The 19,980-nt window shown below is 45.9% G+C and overlaps 1 protein-coding gene across 3 annotated transcripts in view; it reads right to left on the reverse strand.

Annotated features, from left to right (window-relative positions):
• The window catches only part of polr3e (polymerase (RNA) III (DNA directed) polypeptide E), a 78,038-nt gene that overhangs the window by 26,976 nt on the left and 31,082 nt on the right, over positions 1–19,980 (reverse strand). For all 3 annotated transcript variants that reach the window (XM_072269175.1, XM_072269173.1, XM_072269174.1), the window contains 4 exons: positions 19,842–19,923; positions 17,926–17,985; positions 15,438–15,595; positions 3,712–3,776 (listed from right to left, as the gene is read on the reverse strand). In XM_072269175.1, coding sequence (XP_072125276.1) covers positions 3,712–3,776; positions 15,438–15,595; positions 17,926–17,985; positions 19,842–19,923 — 365 coding nt within the window. The remainder of the gene's footprint in view (positions 1–3,711; positions 3,777–15,437; positions 15,596–17,925; positions 17,986–19,841; positions 19,924–19,980) is intronic.

A 19,980-nucleotide genomic window follows, 5' to 3' on the forward strand; every position in this document is an offset into this window, starting at 1 on the left:
ACCCATTTAATCTACACTGCACTATTACTGGCCCCATCACTGAGTTGCTGCCAGACGATTGGCTGATTAAATATTTGCATTAACGAGTACACACTGAGAGTGCATGTCTGAATGTTACCTGCTAATGTCATTCAAGGGAAGTAATGCAGACAGGCCCTATTATGCCTCATCTGCTGGTACCCAGGTCTCAAATGGGAGTCACAAGATTGAAATAGGCTCCTTCCCCATCCCAGACCAATCCAATGACCCATGTTCAAAGACAGATTCTGCCCCACTGTTATTGATCAGTCTCCTAGTATGAAGTGTTGACCTCATAACTTTGAACTTCATTGTCTGCCCACACTACGCTTTCCTGGCATCTTATATTTACTTATTTAGAGAATCAGAACAGTAACGAGCCAACTACATCCATGTGACCAGCTAAGCTACTAATCCATACGTCTTTGGAACATTCGAGGAATCTCAAACATTACAGGAAGAATTTACAAACTCCTGAGACAGTGGAGGAGTTGAACCCAGGTTGCAGAAGCTGTAACAGCATTACATGAACCAAGAGGCTACTGTCATACTAACAGTAACACTTTAATCCGCATTCTGTTATTGTTTACCCTTTGATCTGTATGTAAGACAACTTCTTCACCCTACTATCACAGTATGTGATAGTAATAAAACTATTTACCTATCTGGGATTGACTGTAAGCCTTTCCTGCTTCCATTGAAAGGCCTAGATAGAATGGACGTGGAGAAGGGGTTCCCTATAATGGGGGGGGGGGGGTCCAGGAGCACAGCGCACAGCCACAGAATTGAGGGACATCCCTTTAGAACAGAGACAAGGAAGAATTCCTTCAGCCAGAGGATGCTGAATCTGTGGAATTCATTGTCACAGATGACTGTGGAGGCCATCATTGGACGTATTTAAAGCAGAGGTTGCTAGGTTCTTGACTAGTTAGCGTGTGGAGAAGGCAGGAGAATGGGGTTAAGAGGAAAAATATATCAGTTATGATGCAATGATAGATCAGACCTGATGGGCCGAATGGTCTAGTTCTGCACCTATGTCTTATGGCCATATAAGCCAGCTATTGATTTTGGTAAGGCACACAAAATGCTGGAGGAATGAACAGTCAAGAGGTGGCACACTAGTGCAGTGATTAGCATGATATTATTACAGTGCCAGTGACCCGGGGTTCAATTCCCGCTGCAGTCTGCAAGGAGGTTGCACATTCTCCCCATGGCCGCGCGAGTTGCCTCCCCACATGCCAAAGACCTACAGGATAGTAGCTTAATTAGCCACATGGTTGTAATCAGGCAGCTCAGGCTCATCGGACCTGTAACTGTGCTATATCTAAATAAAACAAAATTCAGACCAAGACCCTTCATCAGGAGCCGATTGACTGTTTATTCCCTTCCACAGATGCTGCCTGATCTGCTGAGTTCCTCCGGCACTTTGTGTACGTTGCTCCGGTTTCGCAACATCTGCAGAATCTCTTGTATTCTGATCTTGTTGGTTTTCCTAGTCACTTATGCCGTCTCAGAGTTCTGCAATCTTGCAGCATTTAGATATTATTGCTCACTTTTCCCCTCCCCACACCTTATTCTGGCATCTGCCCCCTTTCCTTTCCAGTGCTAATGAATGCTATTGGCCCAAAATGTCCCGTCCATTGATGCTGCTGAGTTCCTCCAGCATTTTGTACGTGTTGCTCTGGGTTTCCAGCATCTGCAGAATGTTTGTGTTAATAATATATTGCAGATGTTGGTTAGGATCTGATTGAGTGCACAGGTGTCTCATATGTTAACTCATTTTCAGGGCCATTCCCACAGGACTGCATGATCAGGAGCTGATCTAATCTCAGGCACCATCACCGCGCAAAGAAACAACAGCTGTGTCTGAGGGAGAGTGCGCTGTGAAATCTCAAAGAGCCACCAGCTATGCTGCTTGGCACCTAACAACGAAGCCTCATTAACATCTGCGGTCCACTGGCGTGCAAGCTGATTCCTGGCTGCCTGCAATAATCTAATTCACACTTGGCTGCTACAATGCCAAAACACATTTGATTGATGGAATTGTTCTCAGGTTCAGATTTCTATACTACAACAACATAAAAATATACAGTAAAATGTGTCATTTGCACAAGGCCAACACAAGGATCACACACAAAATGCTGGAGGAACTCAGCAGGTCAGGCAGCATCTGTGGAAATGAATAAACAGCCGATGTTTCAGGACTGGAAAGGGGAAAGATGCCAGAATAAAAAGGTGGAGGAGGGGCCCTGAATGAAAGTAAGGGAGTACGTGAATGGGCAGCTGTAGCACTTTGGATTGTAGCACCACTGTAGTGTAGTGGTTAGTGCCATGCTATTACAGCTTGGGGCACCAAAGTTCAGAGTTCAATTCCAGCACCCTTTGTAAGCAAGCTTGTACATTCCTTCCCGTCTGCGCGTGGGTTTCCTCTGGGTGCTCAGACCAAAGACGTACTGATTAGTAGGTTAATTGGTCACTGTAGATTGCCCCATGATTAGTCTAGGGTTAAACTGGAGGGTTGCTGGGTCATTCTGGCGGGTTGCTGGGCAGTGCAGTTTGAAGGGCCTACCCGGCACTGCGTCTCTAAATAAACGTGCTGGGGGCAGCTGTAAATATTTCACATTCGAGTGCCAACACCACAGCAGAGAAAGATGCTCCCTCTAATCCATGCCTAACTATTATTTTGCCGAGTCCCTTTGACTTGCACCTGGACCATAGCCCTCCCATCCATGTACTTAACAAAACTTATCTTAAATGATGCAACCGAACCCACATCCACCCTGAGTGAGGTTCCCCTCAAATATTTAAACTTTCACCCTTAAACCCATGACCTCCAGTTCTAATCTCATCAACCTTAGTGGAAAATACCTTATCTGTACGCCTCATAATTTTGTACATCTCTGTCAAATCTCCCTTCATTCCCCTACGCTCCAGGGAACGAAGTCCTAATCTATTCAAACTTTCCCTTTAATCCTACGATAACATGCCCACCATGAGTGAGTCCAACCTTGCTCATCCACAAGATGTGCGGTGCCAAGAACAAAGTTCAGCAACACTTCACAACTGAACTTACATTTGATTTGTCTGATAACACGAATGAGGTTTCCCTACAAAAAGCAGTGGATCCAGCCTAATCCATAAAAGGCAAAGCCCTCCCCAGCACTGAACACATTAACAAGGAATGCTGCCACAAGGAAACAGCCTCCATCCAGGACCCCTGCTGAGCTCTTCTGGCTGCTGCCATCGAGGAGATACAGAAACCTTAGGTCCCAAGTTCTCGGGTTCAGGAACAGTCATTACCCTGCAACCATTAGGCTCTTGAACCATGTGGATAACTTCCATCACCTCAACAATGAACTGACACCACAACCTATGGATTCACTTTCAGGGACTCTACAACTCGTGTTCTCAGTATTACTTATTTATTGTTATTTGTATTTGCATTGACTTACTTTGCACATTGATTGTGTGTAGTTTTACATTGATTCTATTGTTTTTCATTGTATCTACTGTAAATGCCCACAAGAAAATGAATCTCAGGTTACTATATGCTGAAATGTAGGTACTTTGATAATAAACTTATTTTGAACTTTGAGGTTTTACAATCATAATGAGTCGCTTGCGATTTGCAAGAATTAATATTTAGCACCGATTTCCCAATTGATTAAAAGCTGGTGACCTTATCGCTCTTACCTGGTTGAGAGTCGTGTTTCTTTGGCATCATGTCTTCCTTGGAGAGGTTGTAGACTTTCTCTAACCTGCAGACAAAAAAAAACCCAATAATAAACACAAGGGATTCTGCAGAGAAGTGATGTGTCAAGAAGCTGGCATCCATCGTTAAGGACCCCCATCACCCAGGCCATGCCCTCTTCTAATTGTTACCACCAGGGAAGACGGACAGGAGCTTGAAGACACATGCAGTAAAACAAATTTCACGACGTACATCTGTGATAATAAACCTGATTCTGAGATTCACGCACAATATGCTGCAGGTCAGCAGGCAAAGGTTTCCAACCTGGGGTCCAGGACTTGCTTATTGGTCAATAGCATTAAAAAAAATTGGGAACCCCTGATGCAAGAAAAGGAATAAAGATTTGCTTTTCGGACTGAGACCCTTTATTAGTCCAAGTTGCAGAAGCAAACTCACGACCCCACATTTAAGTCTACAGTCTGCCTTGCGAACACAATCAATCTGTGATTTTATGTCACAGGATTCTGAATTTCTGGGTCAATTTGGATTCATTATTCCTTGAAAGTGGCATCACAGATAGATAGGGTCATAAAGAGAGCTTTTGGCATATTGGTCTTCAGAAATAAAAGTATTAGGTACAGGAGTTGGGATGTCATACTGAAGTTTTGTAAGAAATTCCTGAGCCTAATTTGAGAATTGTGTGCTGTCCTGGTCACCTACCCACAGGAAAGATGAAAATAAGACTGAAAGATGCAGAGAAAATTTACAAGGATGTTGCTGGGATTCGAGAACCTGAGTTATAGGGAAAGGCCGAATCAGCTGGGTCTTTATTCCTTGGAGCACGGGAGAATGAGGGGAGATTTGATAGAGGTAGACAAAGTTACAAGGGATATAGATAGGGTAAATGCAAGCAGCTTTTTTCCCCTGAGGTTAGGTGAGACAAGAATTAGAGCTCGTGGGTTAAGGGTGAAAGTTGAAATATTTAAGGGGAACCTGAGGGGCAGCTTCTTCACTAAGAGGGTGTTGGGAGGGCAGAATGAGCTGCCAGCCGACGTGGTGGATGCGGGTTCAATTTCAGCATTTAAGAGAAATTTGAGAGTGGTACGGGGGCTATGGTCCAGGAGGTATGGGGGCAGAGGGTCTAGTGGGGCCATGGTCTGGGTATGAGGGGCATGGAGGGGTATATGGGGGTATTGAAGGAGTATGGGGGGGTCCATGGTCCAGGTATGAGGAGCATGGGAGGTGGGGGGCTATGGTCCAGGGGTATGGAGGGGCTATAGATACACATATGGGAGGGGTCTGGGTATGAGGGGCTATAGATACACATATGGGAGGGGTATGGCGGGGCTATGGTCCGAGGGGTATGAGGGGTGGCATAGATACACGGATGGGAGGGATATGGTGAGGCTATGGTCTGGGAGGGCAGGCTAAAGATAAACGGATGGGAGGGGTATGGGTGGGGGCCAGTGGTCTGGGTAGGGGTCGATGGGAGTAGACAGATGATTAGTTTGGCACTGAATAGATGGGTCAAGGGTCCTGTCTCTGTGCTATAATGTTCTATGACTCTATATTAAATATAGAGACTTTCAAAATTAATTGTCCCTCAAATTAAAGTTTTGTTTAGACTACAGGAGCAAATAAGTTGCCAAACATGCACAAGGGCCCCCTCCACCACAGGTAATGTTTTAATGAGTTATTACTCTTGCTATCAATTTGTGCAAACTTAACGAAGGATTCTGATAAGGGTTGCGATGTCACAGTCTTGTTAAGGGGAAACTATTGGCACTGGCCGTTATTTCTCGAGTTAACCGACAAAGGCAGCTGGATTCCCACGCGCGGAGTTTATCAGAGAAAGCCTGAAGCGGCTGCTGACAAAAACACCAGCAGCGTTTCTCCAGCAGGTGCAGGGTTTCACCGACAAGCGAATGAACATTAATTACTCAAATTATGTGAACTTAAGCTCCTCATCGGCTAACCCTGCTGCAAAATACATTGAGAGCTGTTCACTATGTACCAAATGTTTTTTTCTTAAAATGAGTGTTCAGTACTGAATAGCAAAAGTGCCTGCTGTTATTGAGTTATTCTGTGTTCTTTGAGTCTTTCAAATAAAGTTACTTTCAAATAAAAATTTCAATCTCTTAAACACAAGAGATGCTGTAGATAGTGGAAATCTAGAACCACACACGCAAAATGCAGTGGAATTCAGCATCTATGGCAGAGGTTCCCAGCCTGGGATCCACAGACCCCTCGCTTAATGGTGTTGGTATCTCTCCACAGCATAAAACAGGTTCCAAACACCGATCTATGGAGAGGAATAAATAGCTGACATTTTGGGCTGAGACCCTTCATCAGGAGTGGGAGGAGAAGGAAGCCAAAGCCAAAACAATAAGGTGGGTGAGGGGGAGGAGGGGAGGAGGACAGGATCAGTTTACTCAGTTCTATATCACATCTCTGTAAGCCACACTGGGGCGGTGGGGGGGGGGGGGGGGGTTGTTAGAGGAGTAAGGACACATTTATTAATAATACTGAGAGAAGCAAAAACGTTTGCAAGTGATGCTTGATGGAGGGAGGGGAGAGTCATAGTCATACTTTATTGATCCCGGGGGAAATTGGTTTTAGTTACAGTTGCACAATAATAAATAGTAATAAAACCATAAATAGTTAAAAGTAATATGTAAATTATGCCAGGAAATAAGTCCAGGACCAGCCTATTGGCTCAGGGTGTCTGACCCTCCAAGGGAGGAGTTGTAAAGTTTGATGGCCACAGGCAGGAATGACTTCCTATGATGCTCTGTGTTGCATCTTGGTGGAATGAGTCTCTGGCTGAATGTACTCCTGTGCCCACCCAGTACATTATGTAGTGGATGGGAGACATTGTCCAAGATGGCATGCAACTTGGACAGCATCCTCTTTTCAGCCACCACCATCAGAGAGTCCAGTTCCATCCCCACATCATCACTGGCCTTACGAATGAGTTTGTTGATTCTGTTGGTGTCTGCTACCCTCAGCCAGGAGGAGGTTTTCACTGAAATAGACGCTGTCTTTGCAGTTTTGCTGAGTACACCTCCATTCCTGCCATATAATTTGATTCGAAGAAGGAGTCTGAGAGTCTGAGTGGGAGTGCCGAGAAAGACATTTTTGAAATTTTCGTTATTTTTTTTTTCTCCAACGGCGTTCAGAGAGGCGGGACTGCGCAGGTGTGTGACGTCGGGCAGTGCAGCGCGGCAGATTTAAAAGGAACAGAGCCTCATAGAGCGGGCAGCGGAGTGAGCCGGGAGCAGAGTGAAGACTTAAGGGCTTCGGCTCAACGGGCTTAGGTGGAAACGGGCGAGGCGAGGGAGGTTTGGCATTCATTTTCTGTTGTTATTTGAGGAGAGGGGCAGTATGAGTGTGAGGGCAGTTTGCTGTTCTCGGTGTCGGATGTGGGAGGCCCTGGAGTCTACAAGCCTCCCGGACGTCTACATCTGTGCCAAGTGCATCGAGATGCAGCTCCTAAGGGACCGCGTTACGGAACTGGAGCTGCAGCTCGATGACCTTCGTCTGGTCAGGGAGAGTGAGGAGGTGATAGAGAGGAGTTGCAGGCAGGTGGTCACGCCGGGGCCACGGGAGGCAGACAAGTGGGTCACGGTTAGGAGGGGGAAGGGGAAAGGTCAGGTAATAGGGAGTACCCCGGTGGCTGTGCCCCTTAACAACAGGTACTCCTGTTTGAGTACTGTTGGGGGGGACAGCTTACCCGGGAGAAGCGACAGTGGCCGTGCCTCCGGCACAGAGTCCGGCCCTGTAGCTCAGAAGGGTAGGGCAAGGAAGAGGAAGGCAGTTGTGATAGGGGACTCGATAGTAAGGGGGTCAGATAGGCGATTCTGTGGACACAGTCCAGAGACCCGGATGGTAGTTTGCCTCCCTGGTGCCAGGGTCCGGGATATTTCCGATCGTGTCCAAGATATCCTGAAGTGGGAGGGTGAGGAGCCAGAGGTCGTGGTACATATAGGTACCAATGACATAGGTAGGAAAAGGGATGAGGTCCTGAAAGGAGAATATAGGGAGCTAGGAAGGGGGTTGAGAAAAAGGACCGCAAAGGTAGTAATCTCGGGATTACTGCCTGTGCCACGCGACAGTGAGAGTAGGAATGCGATGAGGTGGAGGATAAATGCGTGGCTGAGGGATTGGAGCAGGGGGCAGGGATTCAAGTTTTTGGATCATTGGGACCTCTTTTGGCGCAGGTGTGACCTGTACAAAAAGGACGGGTTGCACTTGAATCCTAGGGGGACCAATATCCTGGCAGGGAGATTAGCGGGGGCTACTGAGGTGACTTTAAACTAGAATGGTTGGGGGGTGGGAATCAAATTAAAGAGGCTAGGCGTGAGGAGGTTAGTTCACTACAGGGGGATGGGAACCAGTGCAGAGAGGCAGAAGGGTGTAAAGTGAGGGTAGAAACAAAAAGTACTATGGAGAAAAGTAAAAGTGGCAGGCCGACAAATCCAGGGCAAGCATTAAAAAGGGCCACTTTTCAGCATAATTGTATAAGGGCTAAGAGAGTTGTAAAAGAGCGCCTGAAGGCTTTGTGTGTCAATGCAAGGAGCATTCGTAATAAGGTGGATGAATTGAAAGTGCAGATTGTTATTAATGATTATGATATAGTTGGGATCACAGAGACATGGCTCCAGGGTGACCAGGGATGGGAGCTCAACGTTCAGGGATATTCAATATTCAGGAGGGATAGACATGAAGGAAGGGGAGGTGGGGTGGCGTTGCTGGTCAAAGAAGAGATTAACACAATAGAAAGGAAGGACATAAGCCGGGAAGACGTGGAATCGATATGGGTAGAGCTGTGTAACACTAAGGGGCAGAAGACGCTGGTGGGAGTTGTGTACAGGCCACCTAACAGTAGTAGTGAGGTCAGAGATGGTATTAAACAGGAAATTAGAAATGTGTGCAATAAAGGAACAGCAGTTATAATGGGTGACTTCAATCTACATGTAGATTGGGTGAACCAAATTGGTAAAGGTGCTGAGGAAGAGGATTTCTTGGAATGTATGCGGGATGGTTTTTTGAACCAACATGTCAAGGAACCGACTAGAGAGCAGGCTATTCTGGACTGGGTTTTGAGCAATGAGGAAGGGTTAATTAGCAATCTTATCGTGAGAGTCCCCTTGGGTAAGAGTGACCATAATATGGTGGAATTCTTCATTAAGATGGAGAGTGACATAGTTAATTCAGAAACAAAGGTTCTGAACTTAAAGAGGGGTAACTTTGAAGGTATGAGACGTGAATTAGCTAAGACAGACTGGCAAATGACACTTAAAGGATTGACGGTGGATATGCAATGGCAAGCATTTAAAGGTTGCATGGATGAACTGCAACAAATGTTCATCCCAGTTTGGCAAAAGAATAAATCAAGGAAGGTAGTGCACCCGTGGCTGATAAGAGAAATTAGGGATAGTATCAATTCCAAAGAAGCAGCATACAAATTAGCCAGAGAAAGTGGCTCACCTGAGGACTGGGAGAAATTCAGAGTTCAGCAGAGGAGGACAAAGGGCTTAATTAGGAAGGGGAAAAAAGATTATGAGAGAAAACTGGCAGGCAACATAAAAACGGACTGTAAAAGCTTTTATAGATATGTAAAAAGGAAAAGACTGGTAAAAACAAATGTAGGTCCCCTGCAGACAGAAACAGGTGAATTGATTATGGGGAGCAAGGACATGGCAGATCAATTGAATAATTACTTTGGTTCTGTCTTCACTAAGGAGGACATAAATAATCTTCCAGAAATAGTAGGGGACAGAGGGTCCAGTGAGATGGAGGAACTGAGCGAAATACATGTTAGTAGGGAAGTGGTGTTAGGTAAATTGAAGGGATTGAAGGCAGATAAATCCCCAGGGCCAGATGGTCTGCATCCCAGGGTGCTTAAGGAAGTAGCCCAAGAAATAGTGGATGCATTAGTGATAATTTTTCAAAACTCGTTAGATTCTGGACTAGTTCCTGAGGATTGGAGGGTGGCTAATGTAACCCCACTTTTTAAAAAAGGAGGGAGAGAGAAACCGGGGAATTATAGACCGGTTAGCCTAATGTCGGTGGTGGGGAAACTGCTGGAGTCAGTTATCAAGGATGTGATAACAGCACATTTGGAAAGCGGTGAAATGATCGGACAAAGTCAGCATGGATTTGTGAAAGGAAAATCATGTCTGACGAATCTCATAGAATTTTTTGAGGATGTAACTAGTAGAGTGGATAGGGGAGAACCTGTGGATGTGGTATATTTGGATTTTCAGAAGGCTTTTGACAAGGTCCCACACAGGAGATTAGTGTGCAAACTTAAAGCACACGGTATTGGGGGTAAGGTATTGGTGTGGGTGGAGAGTTGGTTAGCAGACAGGAAGCAAAGAGTGGGAATAAACGGGACCTTTTCAGAATGGCAGGCGGTGACTAGTGGGGTACCGCAAGGCTCAGTGCTGGGACCCCAGTTGTTTACAATATATATTAATGACTTGGATGAGGGAATTAAATGCAGCATCTCCAAGTTTGCAGATGACACGAAGCTGGGTGGCAGTGTTAGCTGTGAGGAGGATGCTAAGAGGATGCAGAGTGACTTAGATAGGTTGGGTGAGTGGGCAAATTCATGGTAGATGCAATTTAATGTGGATAAATGTGAAGTTATCCACTTTGGTGGCAAAAATAGGAAAACAGATTATTATCTGAATGGTGGCCGATTAGGAAAAGGGGAGGTGCAGCGAGACCTGGGTGTCATTATACACCAGTCATTGAAAGTGGGCATGCAGGTACAGCAGGCGGTGAAAAAGGCGAATGGTATGCTGGCATTTATAGCGAGAGGATTTGAGTACAGGAGCAGGGAGGTACTACTGCAGTTGTACAAGGCCTTGGTGAGACCACACCTGGAGTATTGTGTGCAGTTTTGGTCCCCTAATCTGAGGAAAGACATCCTTGCCATAGAGGGAGTACAGAGAAGGTTCACCAGATTGATTCCTGGGATGGCAGGACTTTCATATGAAGAAAGACTGGATGAACTGGGCTTGTACTCGTTGGAATTTAGAAGATTGAGGGGGGATCTGATTGAAACGCATAAGATCCTAAAGGGATTGGACAGGCTAGATGCAGGAAGATTGTTCCCGATGTTGGGGAAGTCCAGAACGAGGGGTCACAGTTTGAGGATAGAGGGGAAGCCTTTTAGGACCGAGATTAGGAAAAACTTCTTCACACAGAGAGTGGTGAATCTGTGGAATTCTCTGCCACAGGAAACAGTTGAGACCAGTTCATTGGCTATATTTAAGAGGGAGTTAGATATGGCCCTTGTGGCTACGGGGGTCAGGGGGTATGGAGGGAAGGCTGGGGCGGGGTTCTGAGTTGGATGATCAGCCATGATCATAATAAATGGCGGTGCAGGCTCGAAGGGCCGAATGGCCTACTCCTGCACCTATTTTCTATGTTTCTATAATGTAATGCTGGGGGTTTATAAGGCATTAGTCAGTCAGACCTCACTTGTAGTGTGTGAGCAGTTTTGGGCCCCTTACCTCAGAAAGGTTGTGCTAACATCGGAGAGGGTCCAGAGGAGGTTCACGAGAATGACCCAAGAGGAATGAAAGGGTTAATGTATAAGCAGCTTGTGATGGCTCTGGACCTGTACTTGCTGGGGTTTAGAAGAATGGGGGGGGGGGCAGGAAGAGGAGATCCCATTGAAACTTATCATATATTGAAAGGCCTAAACAGGGTGGACACAGAGAGAATGTTTTCTATAGTTGGGGAGTCAAGGACTGAGAGGTACATTCTCAGAATACAGGGAGATCCATTTAGAATGGAGATGAGGAGGAATTTCTTTAGCCAGAGGATGCTGAATCTGTGGAATTCATTGCCACAGGCGGCTGTGGAGGCCAAATCATTGGGTATATTTACAGCGGAGACTGATGAGTTCTTGATTAGTAATGGCGTCAAAGGTTATGGGGAGAAGGCAGGAGAACAGGGTCGAGAGGGATAGTAATTCAGCCATGAAGGGTCTCGGCCCAAAATGTCGATTATTTATTCCCCCCCACAGATGCTGCCTGACCTGCTGAGTTCCTCCAGCATTTTGCGTGTATTACTCTAGATTTCCAGCATCTGCAGAATTACTTGTGTTTATAGAATGTATTAAAAAGCTGGCTCTCCCACACAATGCATACCAGCAGTTCCTGTGGAATGCAATATCTATAGCAGACAGCACATTGAACAGAAGAATAAGCCCCGTTCTCCACACACTTCCTGACTAAAGGACCTGGGTTTTGTCAGCAATCCCTTGGTAAAATAACATCACACACTCACTGAAATCAACAATGGTGCACTGAGAGACTGGAGAGGCTTCTCCTACCAGGGAAAGAACCAATGAGAGAGTGTAAAGAAGCCTGCACCAAGGGCTTTGTGTGAGCTGTGATTAAAATATTGCTGCCTTTGCACTGAGAAAACAGGAAAACAAGCTCAACTAGTACAGCATTTTAATAAAATTTCAATTATGTGGAATATTGCACAGGAGGCCAATGGGCGGAATAAAAGGCAGCCAGATCAAATTAATATCTTCAGCGCAGACTATTATGTTACCGTAGCAACAGTTTCACCTGATGGGAAACCAAAGGGAAGGCTGAGCTCAGGAGTCGCAGCCAATACCTACAGCCCACCTCTCCATCCCCACGGTGAAACAATGCAACTTTTCAACCAAGGTCAGCGAGTAGAGGTTGAAGGCCTGATGCCTGCATGCCTGGGGCCTCGGTCTGAAGGCCCAGAGGCATCCTGTCATGGGTTGGAAGCCTGTGGGTGTGTGCATGCAAAAATGGTTTGTTTTGTTCAACACACACACAATGGTGGAGGAAAGGGAGCATCTATGGAATGGAATAAACAGTCTACGTTACAGGCCGAGACCCTTCAGCAGGATTGGAAAGGAAGGGGAAGACATCGGGATAAAAAGGTGGGAGGAGGGGAAAGAGCACTATTGTTGCTTGTGGTATGTTGTGTTCTGCTGAACATTGTGGACATGCTATATGTTGAAGCTGGAATGTGTGGTGACACTTGCGGGCTGCCTCCAGCACATCCTTAGCTCGCGTAGGTTGTAAAACACAGAACGACACATTTCACTGTATGTTTCAACGTACACGTGATAAATAAATGAATCTAATCAAATTTGAAAAGGCAAAAGACTCTCAGCTACCAGATGGCCAGCTTAGTTGACTATCCAACCTTGGAAACTCACTAAAGTCTGAGGGAGAAAGGCTAAAAACATGAAGGAGAGACATCAGAGATGCTGTCCTTCTTCAAGGAAAGGGGCTTCCCTTCCTCCCCCATTCCTCTACCCTCATCCATGTCTCCTCCATTTCCTGGACATCCACACATCCCATCTTCCCACCACCTTAACAGGAAGAGTTTGTCAAGCACCCCTGCTGAATCCAGCAAACGCGGAATTTCCCGGTGGCCAACCATGTTAATTCCTACACCCATTCATATTCTGATATGCTGGTTCATGGCCTCTTTTGCCACGAGGCCACTCTCAGGGTGGAGAAGAAACACCTCATATTCCGTCTGGATAGCCTCCAACCTGAAGGCATGAATATCGATATCTCCTTCTGGTAATTCCACCCCCTCCCCCTTCTATTCCCAACTCTGGTCTTTTACCTCCTCTCCTCACCTGCCTTTCACACCCCTACCCCGGTACTTCTCCTTCTTCACTTTTTCCCATGTTCTACTCTCCTCTCCTATCCTCCTTTCCTGCCCTTTACATTTTCCACCCAACTGGTTTCACCTATCACCTTCTAGCTGGTCTTCCTTCTCCTTCCCCACCTTTTTATTCCAGTATCTTGCCTTAAGGGCCTCGGACTGAAACATCAGCAGTTTATTCACTTCCATTGATGTTGCCTGACCTGCTGAGTTCTGCCAGCATTTTGTGTGTGTTCCTCAGAATTTCCAGCATCTGCAGATTCTCGTGTCTAGTCAAGATAACTGAGTGTTTTCTGGAAATGTCCTTGGACAGGGAGCTGCCGTTTGTTCGGAACAGTCCTGGAGAAGAGAGTCTGCATCTCGCTGGACACCTTAGGCTCCACTGAACCCTACCTGGCGGCCCTTAAGGAATCTGAGCCCCTTCATCTCGTGTTTATTTGGGAGAAAGGCTGAGGGCAGTTCAGGGGTTCCAACATCACTGTCAGATGAGACTCTCATGCAGTGAAGAGGGACCACAAACAGGAGGTACAATATTTCAGATGAAACATCACGCTGTCAACCTAGAGTCCATGGACCTCTCAGCTAATGGTAGAGGAAACTCTGCCATAGACCAAAAGACACAGAGCAGAATTAGGTAATTCGGCCCATCCATTCTGCTCCTCTAATTGAACATGGCTGATCCATTCCACTGTCAACCCTACTCTCCTGCCTTCTACCCGTAACCTTTGATATCCTGTTTAATCAAGAACCTATCTACCTTCACTTTACATATACTGTACTCACAGATTCACCATCTTCAGGTTAAAGAAATTCCTGTTCATCTCTATTCTAAGGGATCTCCTTGTACATAAAGATACCACAGTAGTTCTGAGGAGTAGGAACTTCCCCAGTAACCTAGAGCCAACATTGTTCCTCAATTAACACTGTTAATACTGATGATAATGTTGCGGTATGTGGGAGTTGGTGCGTAAGTGTTCGCTTTGTTTCCTGCACTGTCACAGTGACTTTATTCTAAATGTTCACTGGCAGTCAGAAACTGTGATGTGTGCTGAAGAATTACAAACTAATCTTTTTTGAGCATAGGGAATATCTGAACAGCATAATAATATTTGACTTGGCTCATCTAGTTCGTGTCAAACTATTGTTCTGCCAAGTCCCATCTGGACCATGCACCTTCAAACTTCTCTAAATTGTTCAAACGGAACATACATCCATCACTTCCCCTGGCAGCTTGTTCCACACTTGCACCACCATCTGAGTGAAGTTCCCCCTCAGGCTCCCCCTTAAATGTTTCACCTTTTACCCTTAACCTATGACCTTTAGTTCATGTCTCATCCAAACCTCAGTGGAAAAAGCCTGCTTGCATTTACCCTATCTAAACCCCTCAATTTTGTATACCTCCATTACATCTCCCCTTATTCTCCTACACTCCAGGGAATAAAGTTCAAACCTATTCCACCTTTCCCTCTAACTCAGGTCCTCATGTCCCAGCAACATCCTTGTAAATTTTCTCTGCACTCTTTCAATCTTATTGATATCTTTGCTGTACACAGGTGACACGAACTGCACACAACACTCCAAATTCGGCCTCACTAATGTCTTACACAATTTTAACGTAACATCCCAACTCCCGTACTCAAAACTTGATTTATGAAGTCCAACATGCCAAAAGTTTTCCTTACGAAGCTTACATTAAAATAATGCTTACATCAACACTTTGAACCAGTTCCTTATGCTGCCCCATAGTAAGGACTTTGCTTCTTTTCATTTACTATACTTTCCTTCTATTTCCTTTCTGTTCTGTACGTCCTGCATTCAGGGATTGGGCAGAAAGAACCAAATCCTCAGCAAACTATAGAAAGGTATTATTAAAAATGCAGGAAAAGAGTCCGTGCACCTCTCCTCCCCCAAGTAGTCCCCGCACCCCTCCTCCCCCAAGTAGTATAAGCAGTTCTACTCATTACTGCTGGTGTGTTTAAGGCCAGTTTCTCAGCTTCACCCAACCCCACCCCATCCCGGACCGAGTGAGGCATCAGATTACTTGGCCTGAATTCCCATCCAAAGCATGTGCTGCCTCTGGGCCACATCCGGATGCTTCTTCACAAACTTGGAGTCGTGGGGAAGCAGGAACTCCCAGCCTTTGTTGACACGGGGAACAGCCATTTGCTCCAGGAAATCCTTCACATCTTCAGGAGGGAGCTGATGAAATAAAGACAAGCAGAGATGAGGGATGAAGGAGGTTGCACAGCCTTCAAGTTACTGAACTCCCATCTTGAGTGCGTGCAACAGACTGCCGGGGCTGGTGGCGGAGACAAATGCATTAGGGACATTTCAGAGACACTTAGATAGGACAATGGAGGGAAGGGTGAGATTGAACTTTGAATAGATTAAAATCTACCAAGGTAATGTAGTGGTTAGCATGACACTATTATAGCTGGAGGTGTTCTGGGATTCGGAGCTCAGTTCTGGCATCATTCTGTAAGGAGTCTCTGTACACCCTGCCCGTGCAATCAGTGGGTTTCCCCTGGGTACTCTGGTTTCCTCCCACAGTCCACAGACATCATGAGTAGGTTAACTGGTCATTGTAAATTGTCCCGTGATTAGGTTAGGGTTAATTGGGGTTGTGTGGCTCGAAGGGCCGAATGGTCTACCCCACCCTGTACCAATAAATCAACAGTAAAACAAAAGATTGGCGCAATATCAAGGGTCAAAGTGTCTGTGCTGTGCTATAATATTCCATCATGTTGAAAGAATGTAGTTAACAACCAGGCAAGCACGGCTTCTAACTGTGCTTACGCACTGAGGTTTCATTTGCAGACAATTTTCTCCACTGTATGTTTAAGATAATATCCTGTGTGTTGTTTATACAGATGTGCCTGTGGTGCTGCTGTAAGCAAGCTTTTCAATTGTCGCACCTCACTGTACTTGCACGCGACAATAAACTCAACTAGGAAAGATTAAACCATAAGGCACAGGAGCAGAATTAGACTATTCGGCCCATCTAGAATGCCCTGCCATTCAATCATGGCTGATTTATTATCCCTCCCAACCTCGTTCACCTGACTTTCCCCTGTAACTGGTGACGCCCTGACTGATCAAGAACCTATCAACCCCCACCTTAAATATACCAAGTGACATGGCCTCCACAGCCACGTGTGACAATGAATTCCACAGATTCACCGTCCCCTGGATAAAGAAAGTTTTCATCTCTGTTCTGGGGCTGTGCCCTCTGGTCCGAGACTCACTCAGTACTGGAAACATCCTCTCCACGTCCATGCTATCTAGAACTTCCAATATTCAATGAAATCCTCATTATCGACACCCCAGCAAATACAGGCCCAGAGCCAAACACTCCCGTGTTAACCCTTTTATTCCTGGGATCATTCTCGTGAACCTCCTCTGGATTCCCTCCAATGCCAGCACATCTTTTCTTAGGTGGGCCCAAAACTGCTCACGATATTTCAAGCACAGTCTGATCAATGCCTTACAAGTCTTCAGCATCACATATTCTAGTCCTCAAAATAAATGCTAACATCGTATTTGCCTTCCATACGACCAACTCAACCTGCAAGTCAACCTTTAGGGGATCCTGCAGGAGGACTCCAAAGCCCGCCTGCACCTCTGATTTTTGAATTTTATCCACATTTAGAAAATGGTTTACATCTTTATTCCTTCTACCACAGTGCATGACCATGCACTGAATTCACTACACTGTACCCCGTCGGCCACTTCTTTCCCATTCTCCCAATCAGTCTAGGGCCTTCTGCAGGTAAGGCTCAGAGTAAAATTTATTCCCAGAGTAAATTCACTTCACCACAAACATCCCCGAGATTCTTTTTCTGCAGCCATACTTAGCACAACTGTAGAACAGTAACTGTAAACATCAGGAACTGTTCACTGTAAACCGTGCAAATGTAGATGTAAATAAATAGCAAAAGCAGGTACCCTGCTTCCTCAATACTGCCCCTCCACCTATCTTTATATTATCCATGGACTTGGCCATGCAAATCACTGAGAACATGAAAAGCAGTGGTCCTAACACCCATCCCTGCAGGTCATCACTAGTCACCAGCAGCCAACCAGAAAAGGCTCCCTTTATTCCCACTCTTTGCCTCCTACCAATCAGCCACTGCTTTATCGAAGCTAGAATCTTTCCTATAATACCATGGGCTTGTAGATTGTTTAGCAGCCTCATGTGTGGCACCCTGTCAAAGGCCCCTGAAAATCCAAGTAAACAACATCCACTGACTGTCCTACCTGTTATTCACAGAATTCCAACAGATTTGTCAGGTTAAGATTTCCCCAGTCAGTAAACCATGCTGACCATGGCCTATTGTGTCAGGTGCCTCCTTGTAGTCTGAAACCTCATTATCACTGAGACTCCAACATTCTTCCAACCACTGGCCTATAGTTTCCTTTCTTCTGTCTCCCTCCCTTAAAGAGTGCAGTGACATTTGCACCACCACAAGAGTGGCTGACACGGGCATCGCAACACATCATAAGTCTGGCAGAGATAACACTCCAGTCACCTTGATTACAGCAGCGACTTCTTTCCGGATGACCCACAGGTCCTGCGTAAACTTCCACATCTACAGATGGGGAGACAAGGAAAAGATTAGACAAAATCTGGTGGCACCGTAGTGTAATGCCATTACAGCGCCAGCCACCTGGGTTTAATTACTTCAGTCTGTAAGGAGTTTGCACATTCTGTCCATGACCGCACGGGCTTTCTCTTGGTGCTCTGGCTTCCTCCCGCATTTGACAAATGTACAGGTTAGCAGGATAATTGGGCAATACGGGCTCGTTGGGGCAGAAGGACCTGTTATCACACGGTATCTTTAAACAAACAGAAATTGAAAGTCAGGGTGAAGGCTAAAAGCATGGGCCTTGCTTGCTCATTTTCACAATGTACTTCTCAAATTTGAGACAGGACGACGATCTCCTCATGAAGACTACAGCAGCTGGTGGGATAGATGATGGGAAATTATTCCTGCTGGTGGGATAGCTGATGGAAATTATTCCTGCTGGTGGAGAGAGCCTAAGGTAGAGGGGACTGAACCCTGGAACTTGAGGCTGCCCAGGGGAGAGGTCAATAAGTACACCATCACACAGTGCGAATATGAGTCTTGTCCTAACCTCTGTCTCCTTCAACACACCCTCATCCAATACAGCAGAGCTCTGCCACGTCCAGCACAAAAGGCAGGGTCTCCTAATGGCCACTGATTTCAATACTACCAGAGGACACATTCAGGGTGGAAGAGCAACACCTCACATTTCATCTGGGTGGCCTCCAAGCTGATGGCATGAACATCGATTTCTCCCTCTGGTAATTTCTCCCCCCTCTCCCTCCTTTTCCCATTCCCACTTTAAATCCCTTCTGTTCTCCTCACCTGTCCATTACTTCCCTCTGGGTCCCTCCTTCTTCCCCTTCTCCCATGGTCTACTCTCTTCTATCAGATTCCTTCTTCTCAATCTCTTTATCTTTTTCACCTATCACCTGCCAGCTTCTTGCTTCACCCCGTTCCCCCACCCACCCACCTTCCCTCTCACCAGGTCTCACCTATCACCTGCCAGTTATACTCCTTCCTCTCCCTCCAACTCTTATCGTCTTTCACCCCCCCCCACCCACTTGCAGTCCTAATGAAGGGTCTTGGCCCAAAATGTCTACAGTTTATTCATTTCCATAGATGCTGCCTAACCTGGTGAGTTCCTCCAACATTTTGTGTGTTGCTCTGGATTTCTAGCGTCTGCAGAATCTCATGTTTGCAACCTGAATTAAATTATTGTTTATGTTGGAACATCACAAATGAAACAGCTTTTTAGATAAATAACAGACACAACAAAAATGTCTGCATTATCTAATGCTTCAGAGCCTGATATAAAGACCGACAGTGCATTTATGTGATGCCTTTCCCAACTTTCTCACGGCACTATACAGAACGCAAACAGGGCAGTCTCCCCCCCAATGACTTGGCATTAGCTTTGTCACATCGAAATAATGTGAAGCATGCTGCTTGTGTCAATAACCAACAGTCCCAAAATGTGCTGAAGGCAGCCAGCAAGCTGTCCCAAATGCTTCAGGCACCAACACAACATGCCCTCAACTTACTAACCCTAACCTGGAGCAGCCGGAAAAAGCCAACATGGCTATGGGAAAAACGCACAAACTCCTCACAGTGGCGGGTTTGAACCCAATTGGTGATCGCTGGTGCTGTAAAGAGATTGCGCTGTTTTGTTATTGTATCGCCCTTGTGTGACAAAATAAAGTTCAGCTCTCATTATTAACCCCTTCATCATCATCAATGAAATATCCATTTATCCTGGGACTTTTGTCAATGTAGGACATTAGTGCCTGCACTGGGACATACCAAAAGTGCTTATAGGATTGCACGTCATCCTTATTTAATCCAGACCTGATCTGATATGTCTGCATTTGTGTACTCACAATAAAGTCCCTTCCTCTGCACAGAACTTCCGCAGCAACTCCACTGTGGGGACTGCAGGTATCCTTGGGGTACAGCACGTCACTGGCCAAGAGAAGACAGCGGTACATTAGTCGAGAGTTAAACACCGATTCAAAAGAC

This window comes from Mobula birostris, chromosome 9, assembly GCF_030028105.1.
Source record: "Mobula birostris isolate sMobBir1 chromosome 9, sMobBir1.hap1, whole genome shotgun sequence".
Lineage (NCBI taxonomy): Eukaryota > Metazoa > Chordata > Chondrichthyes > Myliobatiformes > Myliobatidae > Mobula > Mobula birostris.